The sequence below is a fragment of the Biomphalaria glabrata genome, chromosome 17, assembly GCF_947242115.1.
Source record: "Biomphalaria glabrata chromosome 17, xgBioGlab47.1, whole genome shotgun sequence".
NCBI lineage: Eukaryota > Metazoa > Mollusca > Gastropoda > Planorbidae > Biomphalaria > Biomphalaria glabrata.
The window spans coordinates 1110910-1136394 of NC_074727.1; the positions used below are offsets into that span (position 1 = coordinate 1110910).

The 25485-nt window shown below is 32.9% G+C and overlaps 2 protein-coding genes across 3 annotated transcripts in view; one reads left to right on the top strand and one right to left on the bottom strand.

Annotated features, from left to right (window-relative positions):
• LOC106072177 (zinc finger C2HC domain-containing protein 1A-like) overlaps positions 1-6098 on the top strand; it is a 28408-nt gene extending 22310 nt beyond the window's left edge. For both annotated transcript variants that reach the window (XM_056016396.1, XM_056016397.1), the window contains exon 8: positions 1631-6098. In XM_056016396.1, the coding sequence (XP_055872371.1) occupies positions 1631-1645 (15 nt within the window). In that variant the 3' untranslated portion in view covers positions 1646-6098. The remainder of the gene's footprint in view (positions 1-1630) is intronic.
• Positions 5021-23679, bottom strand: LOC106072178 (prolyl endopeptidase-like). Its single transcript, XM_056016395.1, has 19 exons — positions 23439-23679; positions 21718-21845; positions 21505-21600; positions 20137-20305; positions 18827-18928; positions 17959-18101; positions 17305-17420; positions 15417-15466; positions 13554-13649; positions 13233-13337; positions 12951-13136; positions 12450-12563; positions 11797-11945; positions 10492-10608; positions 8779-8874; positions 7807-7908; positions 7414-7570; positions 6817-6885; positions 5021-6474 (listed from the first exon to the last, which is right to left on the bottom strand). The coding sequence occupies exons 1-19, from the start codon at positions 23649-23651 to the stop codon at positions 6409-6411; spliced, it is 2274 nt and encodes a 757-aa protein (XP_055872370.1). The 5' UTR covers positions 23652-23679; the 3' UTR covers positions 5021-6408.
• Positions 23680-25485: the final 1806 nt, after the last annotated feature.

Genomic DNA, 25485 nt, shown 5'->3' on the forward strand with positions numbered 1-25485 from the left:
CCCATTGGTTGAGCCACTCCTCTTTGTGATTGTTGACTAACATTGACCTTAAGGTGAGGTAGTTGACAGGTCTATTCGGTTGTTCCTTAGATGATCCCACCTTTGAAAGTTCATCTGCAATTTTATTTCCAATTATGCCTATGTGAGATCCACTGTAATGTGATATGGATGTTGACATCACAATTAGTGTTGTCAACTCTCTTGGGCTGTTTGAGGTGCTGCTGTTTAGTGTTTGCAGAATGGATTGAGAGTCTGTAAAGACAAAAATATCTGATGGTGACTGTATTCCTTCTTATATTATGTTTTCGACTGTCTGCAATGCTATTGTAATTGCCTCAATTTCGACTAGAAGTTTTAGCAGTAATCACCACAGGGTGCACTTATTTCAAAGTTTATTTTTGGGGAAGACCAGGAGGGCACCAAGACCAGCATTGATGGTGGGCTTGATACATGGATAGCTTTTTTTGGATAGCTTTCAATTGTTTCAACTGTGCTTACTTTGAGCTCCAGCGGATTTAATTCTTTTGTTAGAGTATTATTTAATAAATGTATTAATGGTTGGTTATGTGTAGTTAAGTCCAGAAGTTATGTTTGAAAAATCTGGTAATGTTTCTCTGTTGTTTTGTAGATAGTGTTTTAAGTCTAGTAATTCAGTAAGTTATATCAGAGTTCTTTGCTTCTTTTGTTTGTTTTTCCTATTTCTCTGTGTCAGTAGTTTATTCGGATGGTTATCCTCCAACCTTCTGTATCTCTCAATAGCTTCTAGTGCTGCTCTGTTGCACCTTAACTAAGCACATATTTAACTTAATGAGATTACAAACAGGTCTGAGGTCTACTTAGCCTATATAAAACATCCTTATCTTTTCCTCCTATGAAAATAAAAGATCTAGCTTGTGATAGTAAGTGCGCTTGTTTTAATTGACCAGCTGTAGTATTAACTGTGACAAATGGGTGAACTTTGTTGTTACTATTTGGATGAATGAACTGCTAATCATTTTTCATGTATGACTGTGTAGCAGTGGGTCAGTGGACAATAGAGACAGCATTGTTGAAAAGAATTTATAAAGTTAGTTGTAGAAAGTTATTTCATCTTTTTCTTAGTGTTCACTCGACTTCTATTACATGAACTTAAATGACACTTTTTTTTAAACATTACAATGGTTAGGAAAACTTACATTGACTGAAACCTAAGTAATCATCATACAATTTTGTAAACACAACCTTGGCCCAGCATTGATGTCTTTAAAAAAAAAAAGTGAAGTTCATCATCTTACACTTATATGTCAAATTTGGTATCGATATAACTTTGTAGCCCAACCATTAAATCAGCCAGGCATATGTGGGTAAAACTTGAGAATCCTGTTTTAAAAATATTGAAAAACATCCAGATCTTTCAGCCAGTTGTCTGGTGCAACTTATCTTGGTGTGTGTTTATATATGACTGTCTTTGATTTAAATTGTGAATTTCATGCCCTGTTTAAATAGAACTAAAACTTTTTTTTTTTTTTTTTGGAAATTGATGGGTATTGCTTTATATGAAATTGTATGTCTCAGCCTGAGTTCTTATTTGAATCAGCTAGAAAATGGAAACAATTTTTTAACTTTTCATATTTTTTTCCTTTTTTTCTAGGGCAGACGATTTTAAGATCAAGATTTACAGGAAAAGGATAGGCCTATATTTAGTTGTAGAATTGTTGATTTGTTTCATTTCATTTTTCATGTCACAATGCAATGCTGTGATACAGGCAATCATATTTTGTAATAATTTATTCACATTGATGTAAGCTGTTTATGTGGTTAGTTCTGTGTGATCATATTCAGTCAAGAGTTATCAAACCTGTTTCAACATTTAAAATACTTAAAACACTTTGTGTTACATTTTATATTATTGTAATTCAACTATTTTCCCCCTACATTTATTTAGACTTAGCATTTTTATCTGCTTCTATATGGGAACATTTTTGTTTGTGTTACTGTATGTATAGTTTTATATGCTTATCTGTGGTTTGATCTGGTTGGCTATGTCTGTTTTCTGAGACAAATTCATAATAAATATTTTCTTTTTTTTTTTACACAATCATAAGATACAAATAATAAGCCCAGTCATCTGCAGTTCAATCACCTTTCCATAAAGTTAATTTTTTTGATGAGTATTTTGTCTTAGCCTCTTATTGAAATGTACTTAGCATTTCGTAGAGCTATTCTACAAGGACATTTGTTACTATATGACATCAACCATATAGATGTGCTACCTTTATAGACTTCCTCCCCCCCGCAAAGAACAATCTACAATTTTCCAACTAAGAAAAGGACACACACCACTATTAAATTACCACCTGAACAAAATAAACTCCACACAACTCCCTCTTTGCAGACACTGCGCCCACCCCTTTGAAACCATAAACCATATCCTCTTTGAATGCCCCTCCCTAATCCAACTTAGGCAGACCCTACTTCCAATACAGCCCAACATAACCAACACCCTGTACAGCAGTGATGAACAACTGAAGAAAACAGCACACTTTTTTTCCATGGCACAGTCTGCAAAAGAGCTCACAGCTCAGCAAATCTGGCTAGAAGAAGAATAGACTCAAATTTTCAGTCTGAACATGTGCTACCTCTAATGACTGTAAATTATGAACATATCAATCAGTGCCCATTAAATCATTTTTGACATATTCAGAAACATACATACAAGTGTAGCAAAGAGCATTTGAAATATATAGACTACTTAGATAAAAGGTAGCCTCCATCTTAAAAAGGAAAATTCGTTATCAAATACAGAGTAGCATTTGTTATGGTTACTAAGATACTCAAACACATAATGAAAAAGAAAATATACCAATAATCTGTGTAGTCTATAAGTTCAATGTTTTAAAATTTTTTCAAAACGGTTATAAAATATGTAAAGGTCTTTGTGTCTTTGGTTTGAAATGTCATCAACCTAAAAGTACTTTCATTTTCATCATTAAATAAAACATAATAGAAATAATTGTGCAAATAGAATCTAGAAAGTAACTCCAAATTCTGAATTTTTATATTTTTTTTAGTTCTAGAAGACAAAGTAACTGAAGACATATTGATTAAGCAACCTTTATCTTTTTATTATAGCATGTGTACACATTATTAACATTTATGCAATGTAATTTGATCCGCTGTATAAATATGCTTGACTTATAAAGGGTGAAGGTCATGAATTTTGTTGTTTATTTACACTAAATATTTTCCGTCCTTTTTGTTTTTTTACATTGACTTCACAAATGTAATTTTTATCGTCTTACTTTACAGTAATTTTATTTATTTACTCTGTAGACAATAAATTTTGTTTACTATTTATTATAGCTTATACAAGCCTTTGTTTGTGTTCTTATATACTAACTAGCTGATACCATGACCTATCTAGTATGTATTGATTATATTGACAAGAACTTTTTTTAACAAAGCCATTTCAAGTTTTGGGAAAAAAATATCCATTAGCTTTTATAAAGTATTATTTATATCAACCATGTTTAAAATTCAAAAACATTTTTATACACAGGGGCCATACAATGAAATCACTATTCAATGTTGTTTTTTTTGAAATAGCTATATATATTACTAAATATTACTACATTTTAAACCTTAGAGAGAAATGAAAAAAAAAATGTAGAGCTGTGAAAGTTGACCATTGTAGTCATTTCTATCTATAAGATATCAAAGATGGCTGTGAAGTCAGATCTTTAATTTCAACAGCTGATTACATTCAAGGTATGAATAGGTTAGGCCTATTTCTGCTTTTGCTCTTAGTTTTTTTAACTAGATTTTGTTTTTATTTGCCATTGGCTATCCTATACACCATGAGGAGTGATTATTACTAATTTTTCCCATCCTGCTTCATCATTCCTAATGCCTTACTGAATTTGAAAAGTACTTAGTCCAAGTACATGGTGTCTTGGACTGGTGACAATGTTAATGAATAAATTTATGAAAAAAAAACAACAACCTTATCTTTTAAAAAGAATTCAAGTGAAGAACAGGTAGTGAATGAATGAGTCACAGACCTTGGCCGTTTATATGCATAGTTTGGCTTAAATAAATTTAAAACAAATTTAAAAAGTCTCAAATTATTTATTCTTAGCCCAACACTATCAACATTTAAAAAAAAAAACATAAATTACAATCAGACTGTTAAAATAATAGAAAAAAATATAAAAAAACAACAGGAAACCAAATGGATAAAAGAATGAGGGAATGGGAAGGCAGAGTGCAGCTGGTCAACTGAAGGTCCCAGTTAATTATTTTACAACAGGCATATTAATACTGAACTTAATATGTGGTTTTTAAACAATACATACAAGTCTTTATTTAAAAGTACGTACTACCAAAGTTTAAAAAGTCAAAATATTTTTAGATGACCCAATATTTGGAATAATATTCCTATCTAAAGAGCAACATACGTATTAACCCGCAAAAGAGTCAGTGATATGTGGGTTGAAAATAATTTTATGGAACAATTTAACAGTAAAATATTATTTTATTAGTAAAAAGCACAAGATATGGAAAGATAAATACCAGTGCTACTGTATTTCTTTTTCTTTTTAAAGTTTCGCAAGTAAAGTCACTTTGCGTCTAGTGTTTCTAGTGAATAGTCATAAGTTAAGATATACTTTGATATCTCGACTATTTTTTTTTTGGTGTGGGTTTCATTGCAAACTATTGCCCAAAGAAAATAAGCAATGTATTACTGCAAGCAACCAATTCTAAATTTCTAATAATATAAGTGGACTGAGCTAATCATGGATCCTAAGTGCTTTCTTTTATAAAAGAATGTGTGTGACCACTAATTCCAAGGATAGTTTAATGAATAAAGAAGAATGAAGCACAATATTTAACAACAAAGACCCAGCTGTAATGACACATCTAATGCATTTAATAACAAAGACCCAGCTGTAATGACACATCTAATGCAGATGAATCCTCTGCTGAGGCTGATATAAATTTTTGGTGCCTGCACCGAGTCTTACCAGTTACTTTTTTGGGGGGACAAAGTAACTGATATGTAGATAACACAACATATGGCATTGAATTATGTGGTTTAAAATTAAATGAAGGCCACAGCAATACATGCCCTGAGTAATATAATGGTCAAATAAAAGAAATTTAACTGAATAGAATCATATATTCTTTAAGGACTAAACAAGTTTTAAGTACAGCAAGCCAATTTGGCAACCCTGATGAAAGAAAATAGATATTGCCATTACATTTTATTCAACACATTTTCTCAATCTACAATGTAATACAAAAAGTCACATTTTCAAAAAACATTAGACTTGATGTTAGTGAAACAAGAAAATGTCAATTTCCATGTTTTCCGTTAATCATTTTTTAATACCACATGTGTCATAAAAACAAAAGATTTGCTGTACTAAAAGCTAGTAAATGAAGTTGCAGTTTATTACATAATCCAAAACAAACATTTTGTGTTTTAATGAAATGATGATTTGACTGAAACAGTACTAACAGTAAAAAAAAAAAATGTAGTATCTTATCTTATCAATTACAGCCATTCCTTCAAAGAAGATAATAACATTGATGGTACTTGTAGATTATTTTCAAGAACAGGTTGACTGGAAAAATTCAGATATTTGAGTGAATACCACTGAATAAGGTGAACTCATTTAGTTTTTTAATAAAATGTATGAAGGATCCTAGGTATCACATTTAAAGACCCCAAAACAAACAGAGATAAGAAACAGGGTTACTGCAGCGATTGGACCCGATGATGACCTGCTAACTATTGTTTAAAAAAGGCAAACTAAAAATCTATGGCCATATAACAAGGTCTTGAAGGCTCAAAAAGACCCTCCTACAGGGAAAAGTACCAGGGAAAAAAAAAAAAGAGGAGGCAGACAGAGAAAGCGTTAGGAAGACAACATAAAAGAGTGTACAGGCCTGCCGCTGAAAGAGGTTCTATCCAAGGCAAAAGACAGAGAGAGATGGAGAGAGACAGTCGACAAATCTTGCGTGGTGCCCCAACTGTCCAACAGACTAAGGGTGAAAAAGTATGAATGTCCAATGTACTCATTGTAAATTTAAAAAAAAAAAAAAAGAACATACAACTGACAACATTAATGCCCATTCAAACGCACTGACCTATGCATAACACTATGATCAAATAAAATCTGTGCTCTGATTATAGGCTAGAAATGAATGAACAACTCAATGTGCAAAGACAATCTAAAATGTTGAATCAATTGAAAAAAAAAAAAAGTCTCAAACTTCGTTTATGAAAAGATCAATGAAAAAGTAAATAATGATTATTATTTTCATGAAACAATTTAAAAATGAATTGGGTGTAAAAAAGTAATCAAGTTAAAATAATGAGGACTGTACAAAGGATCTCCATTAATACTTAAGCTGCACTTGTCTCTAGTCCTTCCATTCCAATCCAAGTATTTGAGCCATGAAACTGTAAATATCTGTGATCTCTTCAATCTAAAACAGTAACATCATAGATACAAAAATAACTATGAATATGAAGACATAGTTGTTGTTGTTTTTTTTACAAGATTGTCATTCAATAGTCTACAAAAATCATTATCATCATCATCATCTGTCTCTTGACTTGCATTAATATTTTATGTTTAGTGTCTAAAACAAAAAAACTGCTCTCTCTAGTTCACAACTTTAATAACAGAATTAATTTTTCCATACTAAGAATTTATCAAAATGTCACTACTGTGCCTAAATGCAGTTAGATGCTATTCTAAGTTTTAATTTACAATAACACAATTAACAAACTAGATCACATGCCATCATAAGACACTGCAAACTTACCACTTTAGCTGTAGGTTTGCCAGCCCCATGACCAGACTTGGTGTCCACTCGTATAAGGATTGGATTGACCTAAAACAAAAAAGAGCACATGTCATATTGTTACAAAGCACTCTACATCACTGTTACAAAGCACTCTACATCACTGTTACAAAGCACTCTTCACCACAAACACGCAGCACATGTCATCATTGTTACACAGCACTCTATATTATAGTTACAAAGCACTCTATTCTATTTAAATAATGAAATCATTAAAATTAAATCCTTCTCTCAAATGAATTTTTCACATGTTAAATAAATGTGCTAGAAAAATTCAAAACAATGGTGGCCTATTTTTGGGGGGACAATATTTCAATATTTGTGTAAAAATGTTCAGGAAGGATTGTGGGATTAGGAAAACACTTGTATTTCCGAGTCTGATTATGACATTGGCTTGTCAAATTTGAATATTTTTTAACTGCTTTCTCACAAAAAAAAAAAAAAAAACAAGATCATAGAAGAAAGAACAAAAAAAGAGGTAGAGTTGAACTGCTTTTGAAACAGAAAAGACAGTAGCAAAGCTTTTTTCAAAGTTGTCTCAATGTCTTGGTCACTAACCTGTTTCTCAGAGTCCCCTAATTGATGTTGAAGTTCGGCAATAAACTTGAGAGAATGAAGGGGAACTACTCTATCATCATGATCACCTGTCAGCAAAAGTAAAGCCGGATATTTCACATCTCCTTCTAGCTGTTTGATGGTGTGTAGTGGAGAATATCTGGGTGTAAAATTGTTTCAATTTAAAAATAGAAATACTTAATTTATTTAGTGAAGAATAGGTTTTACTTGGATATCATTTCCTTTATCAATTTGTTGTCTACTTAGATGGTAAACCTTTTTTTTCAACCCAGAAAAACTTAAAATTTCAATACTATAAACATAATTACATCCTAACTCTGTCTAAAAACAGAATTCTATACCTGCAATAATCTTTCATTCTAATAAGAGTGCTACCTTATAAGCCATTGAAATTGTTCAGGGTCATCAGAAGAGCCATAATCTGTTGTCCAGGCATGACCAATAGTAAATTTGTGAAATCGTAGCATGTCCATGACACTATTCGAGAAATACAAACTGACCTCATCAGCAACATACACAACACAAAACATTGAACTTTTCTAACTACGAAATCAAATGTATTTACATTTTGTTCGATAAAGAAGATATTTTAAAGGCTGATTTGGATTGAGCTTAAATCTTATGAAACAATGTCTTGAAACCTTAAGAACATAATGGAGTCCCCAGTTTATGTAGGTATTCTAGTCAATGACCAAACTCTTTTATTCTCTATATGCCATGTCTGGCTTTTCTTAGAATTTAAACCTTGTATATCCCCACTAAAACGTATATACTCCTACCCTTTATTAGTCTTTTAACTCTGCAACATATTACACACCAGGTATAACTCCAATACCATAAATCTGTTAGTAAATTACAATTTTTCTTTTCTTAAGATTAACATCCAGCATTTGGATCTTAAATTGTCCTTATTGTAGAGAGGGAAAATAATAATCTAGTTTGGTCAATTCATAAACTGATAGAAAAAATTATGGCTTTTATATAGCGCAACTTTCATGCTTATAGCATGCTCAGAGCGCTATGGTCCTATCTCATTTATGGACCAGTGGGGGGAGGGGGTATCTGGGAGTAGGTTTTCCATGCTGCCTTTAGGTGCTCAGTAAACACAACTCTGCTCGAGTTGGGTTTTGAACCTCGAGCCCCCTTCATAGGTAGCCTAGCCAAGTTCAAGCGTACTTGGCCTCTTGACCACGCTTCCAACATACAAACAATATCCTAGTGCTAAGCTGGGACAGTCATATTAAGCAAGGCTTGTAGATTTATAATGAAGCAGCACAAAAATGTTAATCATGTCAAGTAAAAAAAAAAGAAAAACTAGAACTATGCAAAATGAACAACATGACTAACCCAACTTGAGCAATGCCTGCAGCAAACAAATCTGGTCTCTGATTGAGACAGGCTCCAACCAACAGGCCTCCATTGGAACCACCATTGATGACAAGCCTAAGTGATAACAATATCAAAACTTGTGGAAAATGTTCTCATGTAATAAAATAAAATTCTCTGCTATATTTAAATTTTGGTCAACAATATAACGAATACACAACTATTCCAAATGTGTGTATGTAGTTAACTTTTTTTTTCTGTGTATGCAGGTCTGAATTTTATGCACTAAGAAAACTTCTAGCCAGCTTTTGGCTGCTGAGCTGTAGCTGTTTTGCAGAGTGTGCTGTTTTTTCACTAGTTGGTTATGTTGGGCTGCAGTGTTAGTAGGGTCTGCCTAAAGTGGATTAAAATGAAGCATTTAAAGAGGATGCAATTCTGTTTCATAAGGATGGGCAAAGTGTCTGCAGATAGGTGGGTGTGTGACATTGATAATTTAAAAGTATGTGTCCTGTTCTTAGTCGGAAGATTGTAGATTGCTCTTTGCAGGGGGGAGAAAATTCATACTATCCAGTTTGTTTGGCGGGGTCATTTCTTTGTGCTACCTGCTGCTACATGGTTGGGCCACTTTTCTTTGTGACAGCTGGCAACATTGACTTAAGAGTAAGGTATTTTACTGGTCAGTCTGGTTGTTCCATGGATGACCCCACCTTTGACAGTTAATCAACTTTTTCATTTCCCATGATGCCTCTGTGCCCAGGGATTCATTGTAATATTACTGAAATTATATCATGGATTATCATGATTATTGTTGTCAACTCTCTTGGGCTACATGAGGTGTTGCTGGTCAATGCTTTAAGAGTGAATTGTGAATCTGTAAAGACAATAACATCTGATGGTGCTTTGTGTATTGTCATAGAGCTCGTTTTTAATTGACGGCAATGCTATAGTAATTGCTTCGATTTTGGCCTGGAAGTGTCAGCAGTAGCCACAGGGTGCACTTATCTCAAAAGTGGTTATTTCCTGGAAAGACCAGGCAGACACCAAGACCAGCATTGATGGTGGCTTTGGATGACGATCCATTTTTTGGTGTATATATGGATAGTTGTTTTTGGATAGCTTTCAATTGTTTTTAATTTACCTACTTTGAGCTCTAGTGGGTTAAATTCCTTTGTTAGGCTATTGTTTAAGAAATATGTTTTAATGATTGGCTGTTTGAAGTTAAATTCAGGAGCTATGTTAGAAAATCTGGCAATTTTTTTTTCTATTGTTGGGTAGATGGTGTTTTAAGGCTAGTTTATCACTAATTCAGATCAGAATTCTTTGCTTCTTTTGTTTGTTTTTCCTATTTCTCTGTGCCAGTAGATTATTAGGATGGTCATCCTCCAAGCTTATAGCTTAATCCGTTGTTTATAAACATGTCCCAATTTTTCTGCACGAGACAGCTTTTAGTTGTAACAGTAGTTGTAAGTAACTTAGTCGACTAGCAATTCCTTTTGAATATTTATTGTTTAGCCTGTTATTCAACCTCATTTTATTTCTCCTGAATATTTTGGTTAATCTCTTTTTTTTTTTTTGGTACCAAAAAAAATCTTTTTTAGAAATGAAAAATTATATTAATTCTTTTTTTGTGTGTGATTTTAGTACAACTTAGTGTGAATATTATTATTAACTTAAATACAATTTTATTTCTACAAGATGTATGTTAATGACAAAAAAAATGCATTAAACAGTTACTTGTTAGAGCTGGTGTATCCTTCATGAATCAGATATTCAGCAGCAGAAATAAAGTCATCAAAACAATTCTGTTTTTTGTCAAGACATCCAGCCTTATGCCAGGTTTCACCATATTCTCTGCAACAAAGAAGAAGCTGATTAGTTTTGGGATCTTCGCTAATGATGTGGAGATTTTTAATATCACAAAACATACAAATGATTTAAACTAGTACTGCAAGAGCTACTGAAGATGAAAAGAAGACTTAAAACAATAAAACACAACTAAAAGGAAAATAGAAATAGTGGCAAAATATGTAGGTCACAGCTGGGGCTGCGCAGCCATGGGAAATACTGTGTTCCTCACTAATCTCCGGACTCGAAGACAAGCTTATATATATATTATTCACAAAATGATGGAAAGCCCCTTTTTGTTTAAAAAAATGTACAAATATGGGCATACAATATACATACTTAGGTTAAAAAACAAAACAAAAAACAACAACATTAGAGCAGTATTTAAAATTAGCTAAAAATATATTAGTTTATTGTTTATAGTTTCTTTAATGTTTTATGATGATTGGTCTATACATCTGGTAGAATCTTACAGACTTTAGGAACAAGAAAATGTTTTGTCTAAATCTTCTTCTTTATTCGTACCATGTTTTAAAAGAGAATGAGATCAGGTGATGGAAAACTTCTTGGTAGTTCATAAGGTTTTCAATGTTCTGCATATTTAGTGAAGCATTGCCATTAAACAAATGACCACTTTTAATTTGATTCTGGTTTTGATATGAGGCCAGTGTCAATTACTAAAATATCAGTTCTTCTTATTTTCTATTCTTTTCTTTAGAAAATTTTAAGTAATGCAGTTTTAGACCATTCTTAAGTTATTTAATTACTGATACTGGAACACAAACAATAGTTATACATTGATATTAAAAATGAAATTGATTGGCTATTTGAACGTCATAGAATTTTAAAAAATGTGTAGCAAGCAGATTTGCAAAAAGCTGATATGCTAATGGACCTCATTCACCAAGCGTAAATAAACAACATTGAGCCACATGTTTCCCTATCTCTTCTATACAAATTACAATCTAATTTTAATCAGTGGTAATCACAAGACTCGTTCTTTTATCAATATTATCATGTGACCGTTCATTTTCGTGAATGAGGTCCATTGAAAAAATGAAACTGTAGTCTAAATAAACTAAATAACTTATTTTCAATGCCAATGGTGTTAATTGTGAATTATCCACATACCAGTTTTCTTATATGGATTAGCTTTTAAAAATAAGGCATAACGAGAAAAAATGATTTCCTTACCCGCCTCCTCGGATGTTTGCCACAGCATAGACACCAGATAAATTTTGAAGAAAAACAACCCTTGAAGGTGAGAATGAAGGAGTTACGGAAATACTAAATCCTCCATAGCCGTAGAGTAGAGTAGGATTGTTGCCATCTAGTTGAATTCCCTGCGTTCAATCAAAGACAACAAAACTAAACCAGTAAATAATTACTGACAATATGTTGGCTTTACAAAATCAATTTTACCTAACACAATAAGCATGTACATTCATTGCTATGCCTTCATTTTGTTATGCATAGCCTACTTAGTACTTGGCCAGGTTGCATGGGTTACTGTTTTTTACTGACAAGTGAAGAGATATACCTAAACCCAGGAGTTTCAGGCACAGATTATTAGCCTTGTAATGGTATTAGCTATTAATCAAGGAGAGAGGTCATTCAAATCTTCACCCCAACCAATCCAGTTCAAAGTAAGTGTTACAATCGAAATATTTGCACAACATTATTCAAAGTAAACAGATCTTAAACAGCTAGGAGTTAGGGATTGGAGACAAAAGGCCCAGGAGAGATCTGAATGGAGGGATGTGTTGAAGCAGGCCAGAGCTTTCCATGGGCTGTAGCGCCAGTGGGATAAAAAAAGGTTTCAAAGTAAAAGTATCTGATAGGCTCACCTTCTTGTGAACTATGAACATTGGAATCTTGCATCCATCTTTACTTTTATAAAACACCTGCTCAGTCTCAAATTGATTGGCATCAAAGTTTTTCACTGAGATTTCTCGGAACAGCTTTAAAAGTAATCAATAAAATAGAATATGGTTAAGAGATGATGGCTTATGGAACTTTGATGAAGTCATCAAAGTTGGCAATCTAAAAAAAAGTAATTTCCACTTTCATTGTTTAAAATTACAGCATAAATGCTTCAGTCAGAATAAATCTTAGTCTTTTTGTAAAAGTAAAAGTAATGTGAACAAAAACAACTGTTTATTCTTTTTTTTAAATATCTAAATGTTTCTGAATGTATCATTAATTTCTAGACATCAATCCATGAGATTTTAAATCTTGTTTACACAATTTTAAACTATTTCAACTAACAAAAAAAAATCACCCACACACTGTGGAAGACTGTTGATGGCCAAATTACAGTTAATCAAAAGACTTTAGAAGCAACTAACCTTTGGTTTATATTCTGTAGTTGACATGTCACATTGGTAGATGATACCTGGGGTCAAGAAAGAAAGAAACTGGTAGAAAATTTCTTTTCCCTTTTTTTTGCCAGAAAATCCCACGACACTTCCAACATTTAGAGGAAACTGGAACTTCCTGTGTCCGGTGGCCAGGTCGTAGACATACAATTCATTCTTTGAGAGAAAGGTGAGGTACAACTTAATGAACTCAAAAACTAAAACTCAAGTTAAAATACTAGATCTACTTCAAGACAACTGTGTACTACCTACCACAACATCTCTTAGGTAACACAACACAAGTTTGTCTTGATTCACACAGGAGGCCCACTCCAGGACAGCAACTGGATCTTCTTCCACTAAAGTAACCCAGTTCTCCTGGGAAAAACATGAAAAGAGATAAACGAATGATCAAATGAGACAGATTAAATAAAACAGTTGAAATGTTAGGTGAATCATATAGAAGAAAAAAAAAATGTGTTAGAGATAAAGCTTAATGGTTAACTCAAATGTGACAAATCAACTGAACTAAGCAGTTGGTGAAAGAAATGTATTAAAAAATGAATGTAATAATACCACAAGTCATCTACTCACAGGTTCTGGTTTAGTCACATCAATGTTGATCAGCTTATAATGAGGAGCATTCAGGTTAGTCTTGAAAGTAAACACACTACCTTCATTGGTGATGTACTAGAAAAACAAAAATAAAATATATATCAATTACTTTCAGAGTATATATAGAAAACTATTTTAATATTTAATAAAAAGATAATGTAAGACGCAAGATTCCTAGGTTATAGTTCACAAGAAGGTGAGCCTTTCAATTACTTTTATTGATGTTTTTAATAACTAATGTAAAAATAAAATTTCCAGCTCTTCAACATTAAATCTCCTGTCACACCTTAACATAAACTTCTTTTGACTTGTTTCTTTTTTAAGTTATGCAACTTAAGATGAGCTGTGTCAACATCAAACTACTTTGATGCTCTTCCTACACCATAAGCACAATAACTAGTTGTGAAATTCATTTTTTTTAGGACTACAATGATGATCATGAAACATATATTAGCAAGACTACAACATAATAGTTACTAAGAGAAAATATGAAAAAAAGACAAGTTTCTACCATAACCTCCACCTGCATATCAAAGAAGAGAACAAACAATTTATGAACTACAAGACGACTGTGAAGTGCAATCTTTGCTTTGAAGGAACTCTTGAGACTTATGATCATATCTCATGTTGACACCCTTGAGAACACTTTCCTTTGCATAGCTTCCCAGGAAAAGTTTGGGAAGTTGATTATCAAGCATACAGACAATATAACCAGCCAATTCCATGGATACTGTTCATCTATAATGTGTAGGATTTCACAGTTGTGGTCCAACTAATTCACCAGCTGCATTTTTTTTTTCATAGACAGCATAGTGAAAAGAATTCCACCATTTGACATAAAAGTGAGGGAAGAACTACAGCACTGTTGAAATCTTAACATAATAATAAATAATGGTTTCCAGTTGCCCAGTGCTTCTTAGTTACTTTGTGCTTCTAGTTTTTTGTATCCACTCTTCAATGTAACTTGCAAATTCACCTGTCTCTTGAACAACCAATTTTCTTCTATGACTCGCATGGAATCAGTTTCCAATTAACATCTATTTTCTTGTTTTTCTAGCCCTTCTACGTTTATATGTGTTACTTTCCCTTGGACAATTTCAAGTGCCCAGCACTTCATATAAACAAAATGTCTGACCCTTAACATGATGCCTGAAGTATGTCAATTCAGATATGATGCTGCATGAACCCTGACTCAACAGATTATGTATGTTAATAATAACAGACCAAAGTTCTTATAAACTCAATATAAACAAAACAAACAAACAAAAAAACAACAAACTACTGAGATCATGACAAAGTAATTGAATGGCACTTTGATTATCTTTATCATGACTATTAACATAATTTAGAGCTGTACCCACACTAAAATAGTCAACTTAAAAACACACACAATAGTTATTTATTACTGAGTCAGTTAATCATCATACTGTGTGCTCAAAAAACAAATGATAAGGAGGGGTGTAAATATGAATATGTGAAGCGACTTAAGAATGCCTATTACCCTATTTTTTTCTTCTTCTGTAGCTATTTGAGAGGCTGACGAAAAGGTGGCAATGGCAATGTTAATAAAATCAGAAAATGAATAAAATGATATTTTCTAACAATAAGTTTATATTTTGATTGAAGATAACTCATTGGATAACTCATTTGATAGTGTAAATTAGAAGGTCTTTATAATATAACTGAGAATGAAGGTAAAAAAAAATTATACATATATTTTTCTTAGAAACAAAATTGACAATAAAGGATGTCACATCACACATATCAATGATACTAAAAAATATTAAATAGCAATCTTATCAGTTCATTTTATTATCTGTAGTTAAAAAACAAATTTTGTACCTCATATTCAGCATCAAAATTATCCACAACTTTAACATATGGCAGAATACCTGCAAGTAAATTAGATTAGATTAGAACCAAATATTTACATTTATAACTAGTCTACATGTCAAGGAAAACCCATCATATCCAATTCTAAATGGCTGAAGCATACTTCCTGTCTACTTATGGGTAATGTTGTGATATAGTGGACAGGATACAAGTGAACCTTGCTTATCTTTTCTGTATTTCACAAGGTCCTCTTGACTGACCCCCTCGTTTAAATTCATTAATCTTATATATATATATATATATTTACAGCTTTTATATAGCGCTACTTTCATGCTTATAGCATGCTCAGAGCGCTTTTGGTCCAATCTCATTTGTGGACTGGTGGGGGGGGAGGGGGTATCTAGGAGTTGGATTTCCGTGCTGCCTTTAGGCGCTCAGTAAACACAACTCTGCCCGAGTCGGGTGTCGAACCTCGAGCCCCCTTCTAGGTAGCCAAGACAAGCCAAGTTCAAGCGCACTTGGCCTCTCGACCACGCTTCCCATCTTAGTTCTTGGAATTCCAAAGCCATAAAGAAAAGATGGTAAAACATGACAACTTTTTTAAAAACTGAACTCTGAATATCAGCATTTCACTTTATCTAAGTCAAAGTCCATGAGCAGGCAATGCTGAAGCTTGATGTGTACTGGCAAAAAATTGACTTAATTTTAGATATTGAGAAATCAGAGAACAGAAACAGTTTTATTTGTGGTTACTTATTAAATACAGTCAGTGTGCTACTGATCAGATGAAAATATTTGTTTTTAAATGGCACAGTAATCAAAATGTATAAAATAAGACTTGCTTATCTATGTGTAATCCTACTCATTCTTGTTATTTAGAGAAACAGACCCAAACTATTGGCTTTTCTGGATGATTCAGGCAATCAATTCAATGCTCAAAAGTCACTTGGAAAAAGAGTTTTTATGACTCTGTCCTACACATTGGAGACAGGAAAAAAGTTGCTATCCTTGTATCTTTCAAATATTTGATTAGCTTATATTTATGTATGATCAAGTTTTGGTTTTGTGTATACTTATTATTTCAACTTTCTTTTTAATCTTTTTTCAATAGTGTTACTATTGTTTGAGTATCATCTCACAGCTCTTTATGAAGTTTTTTTAAGTTTCTTTAAGTTGATGGATTGAAAAAGAGGATGCATATTCTTGTCACAATTTGTATGCTCTTATTAGCTGTTTTACCATGTATTAGTTGTGTAGAAATTTATTTCAATAAACTATAATAATTATTACAAATTATTTCATCAATGTGGGGATTCCATAATATCTAAGACTATTTAGTCTGTTTTTTCTTATTCTTAATTTATTTTTTTTTTAACCTGAGACATCAAAAACCAGATTTCCTGGGTTCAACCAAAACTTGGCACTGTGTCATCACTCTCTCTGGGAGCATTGTTATTTTTCAATAAATAAATTTTTATTACATTGAATAATCCTATCAAAAACTAGAGTTCATTCAAAATATTGTATTTTAACTAATTAAAGATAGTTATGACTTTTATTGTCTGAATTCCAGCATTTACTTTTTTGAACCTGCATCACATTCTAATGAGAAACAAAATAAATCACTCCTTGTGACATCTTCATTAAATGTTATACTCTAAGCTTCTAGTGGTAGTGAAGTTTATTAGTTTTTTTTTTGTTATGTCCTTTTACACACAGTAAAGCCAGAAATCGGTTTTTAGTACTAGACTCACTAGTTTACTAAGTTACAAATCAAATTGAAAGTCATCAATTGATAGTTATCTAATTGATCTATATATAGACTACGGTAAAAGACTATGAATGATATCTGCACTCAACTAATATCTCCCAAACTAATACAAAGTTGACTGTTTACCTGTGATACCATTTGTCAGGCTGCTCAAGTCTACATAGTAGAGTCTATTGACAGGATCACAGCCTTCTCTTGGCGTTAGAATCAAATATCTACCACAGTCTGTTACTTCTGCTCCACTAGATGAACAAAAAAGACAAAAGAGTTATGTTTGCTGAGAAGCTAAAGGCAGCATGGAAATCTCTTCCAGATATTCCCTCCCCACACTGGTCCACAAAAGAAATTGGATCATAGCGTACTGAGCATTCAGTTGTGTGCAGGAAAGTGCTCCCAGGGAGGTCAACACAAGCACTTTAAAGACAATCTCAAGAGCTCCTTCAAAGAATGCGATATCGACTTTTACAGCTGGGGAGCACTATCTCTTGATCGCTCCTCATGGCGTGAAGCTGTGAGTCTGGAGATTTAAAGCAAAAAGAGTGGCCAGAGTGAAAGAGCACCGAACCAACAAAAAGCTGAGAGATGAAGCAGGTCTATCTGCAACTGACCAAATCTACCCATGCCACGTATGCAGCTTGATTTTTAAAGCAAGGATTGGACTTTACTTCGAGTCCATAGGAAATGAGAAATGTGCGATCACGAAGGAGGAACTATATACTGAGCATTCAGCAAGAAGTTTGCTATCAACATTTCTTGACAAAGCAACACTAGTCTACTTACATCATCCATTTTGGGTATTCTGGCATCTCAGCTACCAGGATATCCTCCGTCTGACTTGTCCCTAACTTGTGGTAATACAACTTCTGGTGGAGATTGACAGTAGTTTCTGTACCATCTACTTTACCCTCTTGTGAGGGGAAACTCTGTCAACAAGATGGTATAGTAATAAACTTTAAGATAAAGTGTCAAAGAAATAGCATTGTTACTTGTTCAATCTCTAATATTAACTAAAAGCACTAAATTGTTTCTTTAATTAACTCTAATTCTCATGATACAAATTTCACAGTATATTAATTATATGTACTAATTTAATAAAAGCTGAGACCTTCCCATTTTACCCAGAGTTTTGACCTCATGTATCTTATACAATCAAATGACTGCCTTGCCAAGTTATCATATGATTTATCTGTTTCATTCTGTTCCACTTATGCCAATTCTCTTCTAAAAGTTCACTATACAAATTTCTTCAGGCCACCTAATGCTAAATTTATAAGATTCTCATTAATTGTCTTAAAGTGGAACTTGTTATGGAAGTTTGTGCCCAAGACTCTGCTTGGAAAATAACATTAGCATATTTGGCCATGTTTATTTAAATTCTAAAATTTTGTTTTAAAAAAGGGGGGCAGGGGTTATTGCAATTTTTTATTTTCACATTTCTTTGTATTTGATACATTTGCTAAAAAAAAAAATTGTTTCGAAATTTTATCTCCATAGATTAAATGTTGTGAATCTATTACCATTTGTAATTTTTAAATAGTATAATTTCAAAAAAGGCATAACTCTGTGGGTAGAATGTAAAGGCATCAATCATGCTGCATACAAACTAAGTTACGCTGATGTTCATATTTCTATTGTTTTATAATCTTACATTGTAAAAAAATCCTTCATGGTCGTGTGTCCATGTCATACTGGAGAATTTAACACGTTCAAGTACATCTGGTAGATCTTCACTGCTGGGAGCTTTTTTAAACTTTAATTATAGAGAAACACACAGTGGAATTAACGATCTAAATGAGAACAAACTACTATTCCGTATATAAATATAAATCTTGAACAACAGCGCTATTAGAGCATGGAATGGGTTGCCTGAGCTAGCCAGGAAAACCAGTGACTTGGCAGAATTTAAGTCATTGGTTAATATGCATAACTAAATGCATTTTTGAAGTAACGTCTGTATTATATAAGATAAGATAAGATTTATGTATCATTTAAGTCTTTATGCACTATCATACATTCTTTCTACCCTTAATTAATTACAGCCATAAAAAGCCCAATATAGAAATATTCTATTACAATGGACTGCAAAACTAAAGATACTCTACAATTTGTACAAAGTATCAGTATTTTTTTTTTAAATGTAGACAATGTAAACCAATTTCAATGCCAAACACATGATTAGTTTTTGCTAAGAGTTAAAGATATATACGGATTCTGATTCATGACATTCTAAATCTTTTGCAATAATTTTTTTTTTAAAAGGATTGATACGCATACATGGACTATTGTACTTCTGGTTACCAGAACAGTTGAATATTAATGATTTAAGTAAAGCTAGCAACACGAGGCTCACACTTTTGCTTTTTTTTTTAATGATATAAGCTAATCCAGATAGCACCCTATTTGCTAAATGGCTTTTAATATAAAAGTTATAAGATAGTCATAAAAAGTGGAATAGTAATAAATGTAATAATAATAGTAATAGATGTTCCAACAAAAGTGCTCTAAGATATTCTAAACAGACAAAAAAACAACAGAATTTTTCTGTCTACCTTAATAGTTATCAAATTGTTGATTTTTTATTTCATCTCTTATAAGAATCTATATATATTGTTATTGTAACCAGTGAAATCTGCCCATGTGGAGTATCACCAGAGAATGCCAGACACTGGCCCCAAAACACCCAATAGAAAGAAAACTATATGGAGAGCTCCCTGATTTGGAAACCACTGCGCAGTTCATCTCATGTATTGGTCTAGTCATCTAGTCATCCAACATAACAATGAGAACGAAGAAGAAGAAGAGGTTATTGTTATAATAGTAATGCTGAGGTGGACTATTGTAGTCAAGCTGAATGTTTACATTAAGAACCAATAAAATTATCTTATCTTTATCTAAATAGAAAAAAAACAATCATATACACCTATTAAAGTGAATAATAAATCTGAACTCTCTGTATACCTTAATTGTCACCCAGTCAGATCCACTATCACTTAGACCATAGGCTAGAGTCAGGCCATTCTCTGTAAAAGCTGAGCCTCTAAGAGATACTGTCCCATCTTGTGACAAAGCATTAGGATCTAGGAAAACTCTTGGCTCTGAGTCTAATGAATCTTGCACATACATCACACTGTTTGAAATATCATTTTTCATTACTAGTTTAAAAAATTTAAAGGCCAAGATATAAACATTGCAAATTAGTTTGAGCAAGTGGATAAAATTAGCAAGAATATCCACACATTTTTAATTTTCCAAAGAATGCTTTCCTTTGAAGTTTCTAATTAATTAGATCTGCCATCAAAGTTTATCCTAACAAAACTAGGATCAAATAGTGTATGTATTAAAAAGAAAATTGGTTAAGTGTGGGATATGTAGCTGAGAGGCCAAAAACCGCTTGGCTACGGCTAGGCTACCTAAAGATGGCTGACCCTGACTCAAGAAGAATTGTGTGCTTGATGAAAAGCTAAAGGCAGCATGGAAACCTTCTTCCAGATATCCCGTCCCCAGACTGGTCCACAAACAAGATTGGATCATAACGTTCTGAGCATTCAGCAAGCATGAAAGATGCACTTAAAAAAAATGGCTTCAAAATTTATAGTAGTTTTGAATATTAGTATAAAGCATTATTTTTCTAACTGTATTTATGTTTCTAAGAGTTTTGAAGATTAAAATGATTGATAATGAACCATTGAAGGGTGTGAAGGTCTTCAGAAAAGGTGATTTCTTGCTAAACGCACAAAATCAAAACTGAAAAGGAAGCACTAAGTGGTTCTTGAGATTTCTGTTGAATTATTTAGAACAGGAAGCGTGATCGAGAGGCCAAGCGTGCTTGAACTTGACTTGGCTACCTAGAAGGGGGCTCGAGGTTCGACACCCGACTCGGGCAGAGTTGTGTTTACTGAGCGCCTAAAGGCAGCACGGAAAACCAACTCCTAGATACCCCCTCCCCCCACCGGTCCACAAATGAGATTGGACCAAAAGCGCTCTGAGCATGCTATATGCATGAAAGTAGCGCTATATAAGCGCAAAATAATAATAACATTAACTCTGAACTCATGTACCTATCAATTTTCAACATTTAAAAAATTGTAAGCAATTATATAAATTAATATAAATTAAAATATTTGTATAAAATAAACAAATATACTTCCAAACAATATATTATATATAATTTCAATATTCAATAAAAACAAAAAGTAAATTATGTTATTTCTTTTTAATTTCTAATTTTTCTATAACCAAGCTCAAAGTCAAAAGTATTGAAAATGTCTACATATCTGGCTAATCTCAATTGTATCTCTATAGTAAAAAAAGAAAATAGATAATTACCTCTGGTTCTGTAAACCAGTATTGTGAAAATAATAATAATGATCTCCATGTTTCTTTGGGCAGCCATACTTTGGATAATCCCAGACTTCAGTGATCCTAATCAAGTGATTAAAAAATATAGTGAAAAACAGTTCTTTAATAGCTATGTAAGTATTTAAAAATGTTAGCAAACAATGTGACTGCTCCCCAGACGGGGAAAAAAAGAGTACAAACCTTTTCTGGATTTGATCTTTCACTGGACAAGCATCTATGAAAGGCTTTGATATATTATTTTGAGCTTCAACAAAAGCTTTCGTTTCTTCTGCATCTGGATCTTCCATCCATCGATAAGGATCTTTAACCTACAAATATTTATAAATTTTATATATTGAATTTGACCTTGCGTAAATATCATGGCTATGACTAGAAAAACTCTGTTATATAAAGTTATTTGAATGAAACAAATCACAAAAGGAGATAATAAAAAAAAATTGTGAAAGGCTTTGCTAAACAAGAACAGCAATGTGAATACCTGAAAACTCATTAAAAAAAACAACAATGAGATTAATGGTATGATTATAGTACTATAGTTATATAATATAGAATTATAGATCTAGTCAGATATAGGCCTAGACATCTAGAATCTATTCTAGATTCTATCTAGATTGTCACCATAGTCAGCATACTAAGTATACTACAAAGTCACACTCACAGTCTTGATTTAGATCTGATCTAGATCTAGTCTAGAGAGTAGACACCTATACTAGAGTGTAATTAGAGTAAACATAATAGATATAGAATTCTAGATCTATATAGATATATCTATTCAGTATAGAGTATAGACTATTAAGATTTGTATAGATCTATTAAGTATCAACTATCATCTAGAGTCTAGACTACATCTAAACAGACTAAACTAACTCTATAGTAGATCTAGTATATATTCTCTGTGGTATTTTACGTCTCAAGAGATGATCTTTTCCCTTTGCAACTTCTTGTGTGACTAAAGAGGCCAATTCTTGATACACAGCTGCGATCGCAGGTTGGGCATATGTGATTAACAGGCACCATTGCATTATCACCCTTCTTTCTGCTTCTGTAGTGTATGACATCTGCAATCCGAGACCCTTCCTTTATGCTCTCTCTCCATGTAGATCTATCCAGTGCTACTTTTTTCCAGCTGCTAGTGTCGATTTTAAAGAGCTTCATGTCGCCTTTGCATACATCCATATAACATAAAAGTGGGCGACCAGCGGCTCTCCTGCCTTCTATTAGTTCGCCATACAGAATGTCTTGTGGAAGTTGACCTACTGGCATTCTACGAACGTGGCCAAGCCAGCCAAGTCGTCTGCTGCTGATAACAGAGCGTATGTCCTGGCATCCTGCTCTTCGTACCACTTCCTCATTGGTTATCCTATCTTGCCACCTTATTTTAAAGATCCGCCTTATAGTATATATACTATACTATATGTATAATTAATAGATAATAGTAGGCTATTAATAGATAAATATTTTAACATATTAAATATAGATCTAATAATAATTTAATAATTACTAAATTAGACTACTTATTTATATTTAGATCTATATTACTATATATTATTCCATATAATATATTATATATAATAGTTAATAGTAATAATACTATACTAAATTACTATATAAAAAATTATATATTTCTTTAGTTTACATAATAATAATTATAATAAATAATATTAATATTATATCTATAATCTATATAATATTTAGATCTAATCTAGATCTATAAGTATAATTATTATAATAACTTAAGATTTAAAATTCTTCTGAATTGTACAAGTAGAATGAATGTCAATGTACTAATCATTATTTATCATATACTAAGTAACTAATGTAGATTATAGCTGATCTAGAATAGATCTAGAATCTAGATCTAATCATCTAGATCTATTTCTATAAAATATGGTTGAGCTTACCTCGACTCCATGATAATTATCAATTACAGTTTCGTCTCGGCGAGCATTAGGATAACTAAATTTCCCCATTTTTCTCTGTAAGGTTAGTTTACAAAATCTAGATCTATCACAATCAACGGTTTGTTCCAAGAATAAGTCCCACTGTAAATTGTAATATAAACACAATGCGATACCGAGTGCAAACAATGCCTCTTTTATATAGAGAAAATGCATACCATCCGCGACTATTCTTGTTGTGGATAATCGACTTCCTTTTTTAAAAAAAACGATTCCATAGATAAATGTAGAAGTGTACCGTACCCGTACGTAGTCGTAGAATAGTAGTGTAGTAGTCTCTACACTATAGTATAGATCAAGGATCTAAATGTATAATTTATGGGCGTAGCCAGGGCGGGGGGGGTCATCCCTTCGAAATAAATATTAATACTTCTCACATTGATTTGTTTTAGTACCCGTCGCTGGGTTCCATTAAGTAAATCTATTGGCCTACGTTAAAAAAACTTTTTTAGATTAGTTTGTCATTTTAGCTATCGTGTTATCACAGCGCCTTGAGCCTACATTTTGTTTGTTAACAGCGCTATATAAATAAAATTATTATTATTAATTAAAGGATATAATCTATAATGTTTCTAATACTTTTGTAGAATGTTTTACATTCATCTTTTGTTATATAGTAGGTACAGACGTAAGTTAAATTACTTTAAAAAAAAGATGATGATTACGTCCTACGCGTCATGCATTTAGTCATGCAAATTAACAAATTTTCGGATGTTCCTTAAGATTCAGAGTTGAAGATAGTAGCCTATACTTCTTAGTCAAAACCTCCTTCGGGACGGCGAATGATGGCAGCGGATCGAATATGGTTGACGACATGGTTACCAAACAAGTAGGCCTACTTTATTTTTTAAGGTAAGATATTTATTTAGGTACACCACTAGAGGAGGGCATAACTAAATTCCAAGGTGGGCAAAAACAATAGAGACATGGTAAAATTAAAAAATTATTTGGTTGAACTATGACAGTAGACCTAATTCAGAAACGCTTCTGAGATAAAGTGTAGGCCTACTTTTCACAATAGTTCATCCATCGCACAAACACATAATTATTATTATTATTATAGCTTTTATATAGCGCTACTTTCATGCTTAGGCCTATATCATGCTCCAATCTCTTTTGTGGACCAGTGAGGGGGAGGGGGTATCTAGGAGTTGGTTTTCCGTGCTGCCTTTTGGCGCTCATTAAACTCAACTCTGCCCGAGTCGGGTGTCGAACCTCGAGCCCCCTCTCGACCACGCTTCCCACTAGGTCTATGTGGGGATGGAACTCAATGCACTATTACCTCTTAAATTGTAGACCAAGCGAAAACGCAATTTATCTTCCGTTATAAAATACAGACGTTACGCATTACTTCAAACAAAAACAAAAAAAAAGATGATTACGTAGGCTACTATGGTACGCGCGTTCCTGTCAATCTAGTCATGCATGTTAACCAATGACTTAAATTCTGCCAAGTCATTGGTTTTCCATTCCATGCTCTTATAGCACTAGGGAAGAAGGAAGATTTGTACAAATTTATCCTAGTCCTAGCATATGGAACGAGGAATGTGCCTTTATCTTTGTGTCTTTCTCTTCTGAGTATTTCATAAGATTATGATTCAGTGCGTTTCCTCTCCATGCCCGTACTCGTGATTGTTGTAGATCTGCCTCTATGTAACTATCAAGCCATCATATTCGTGGTCTGCCATTTGGGTCGCCTGCCTTTTGTTTATTTTTTGGTATACAATTTTTGCTCCTCTGTTCTGACATGCTTTCAATGTGACCTGCCTTGCGTAATATGTTCTTTGTTTTTTATTTCCGGATATTGCGCATTAGACACCCATAAATGCATTTCTGAAGATCATTATATCCTACATGGAAGGGGGGGGGGGTCACATGGCGACGGACAACGCTCTGAAAGCTAGAAGCAAGGCCCAATATAAAGGCTATGCATGCACAAAATATTGGATACTCCTATGTTATAGCTAGAATATTCCTTTTAAATAACAGG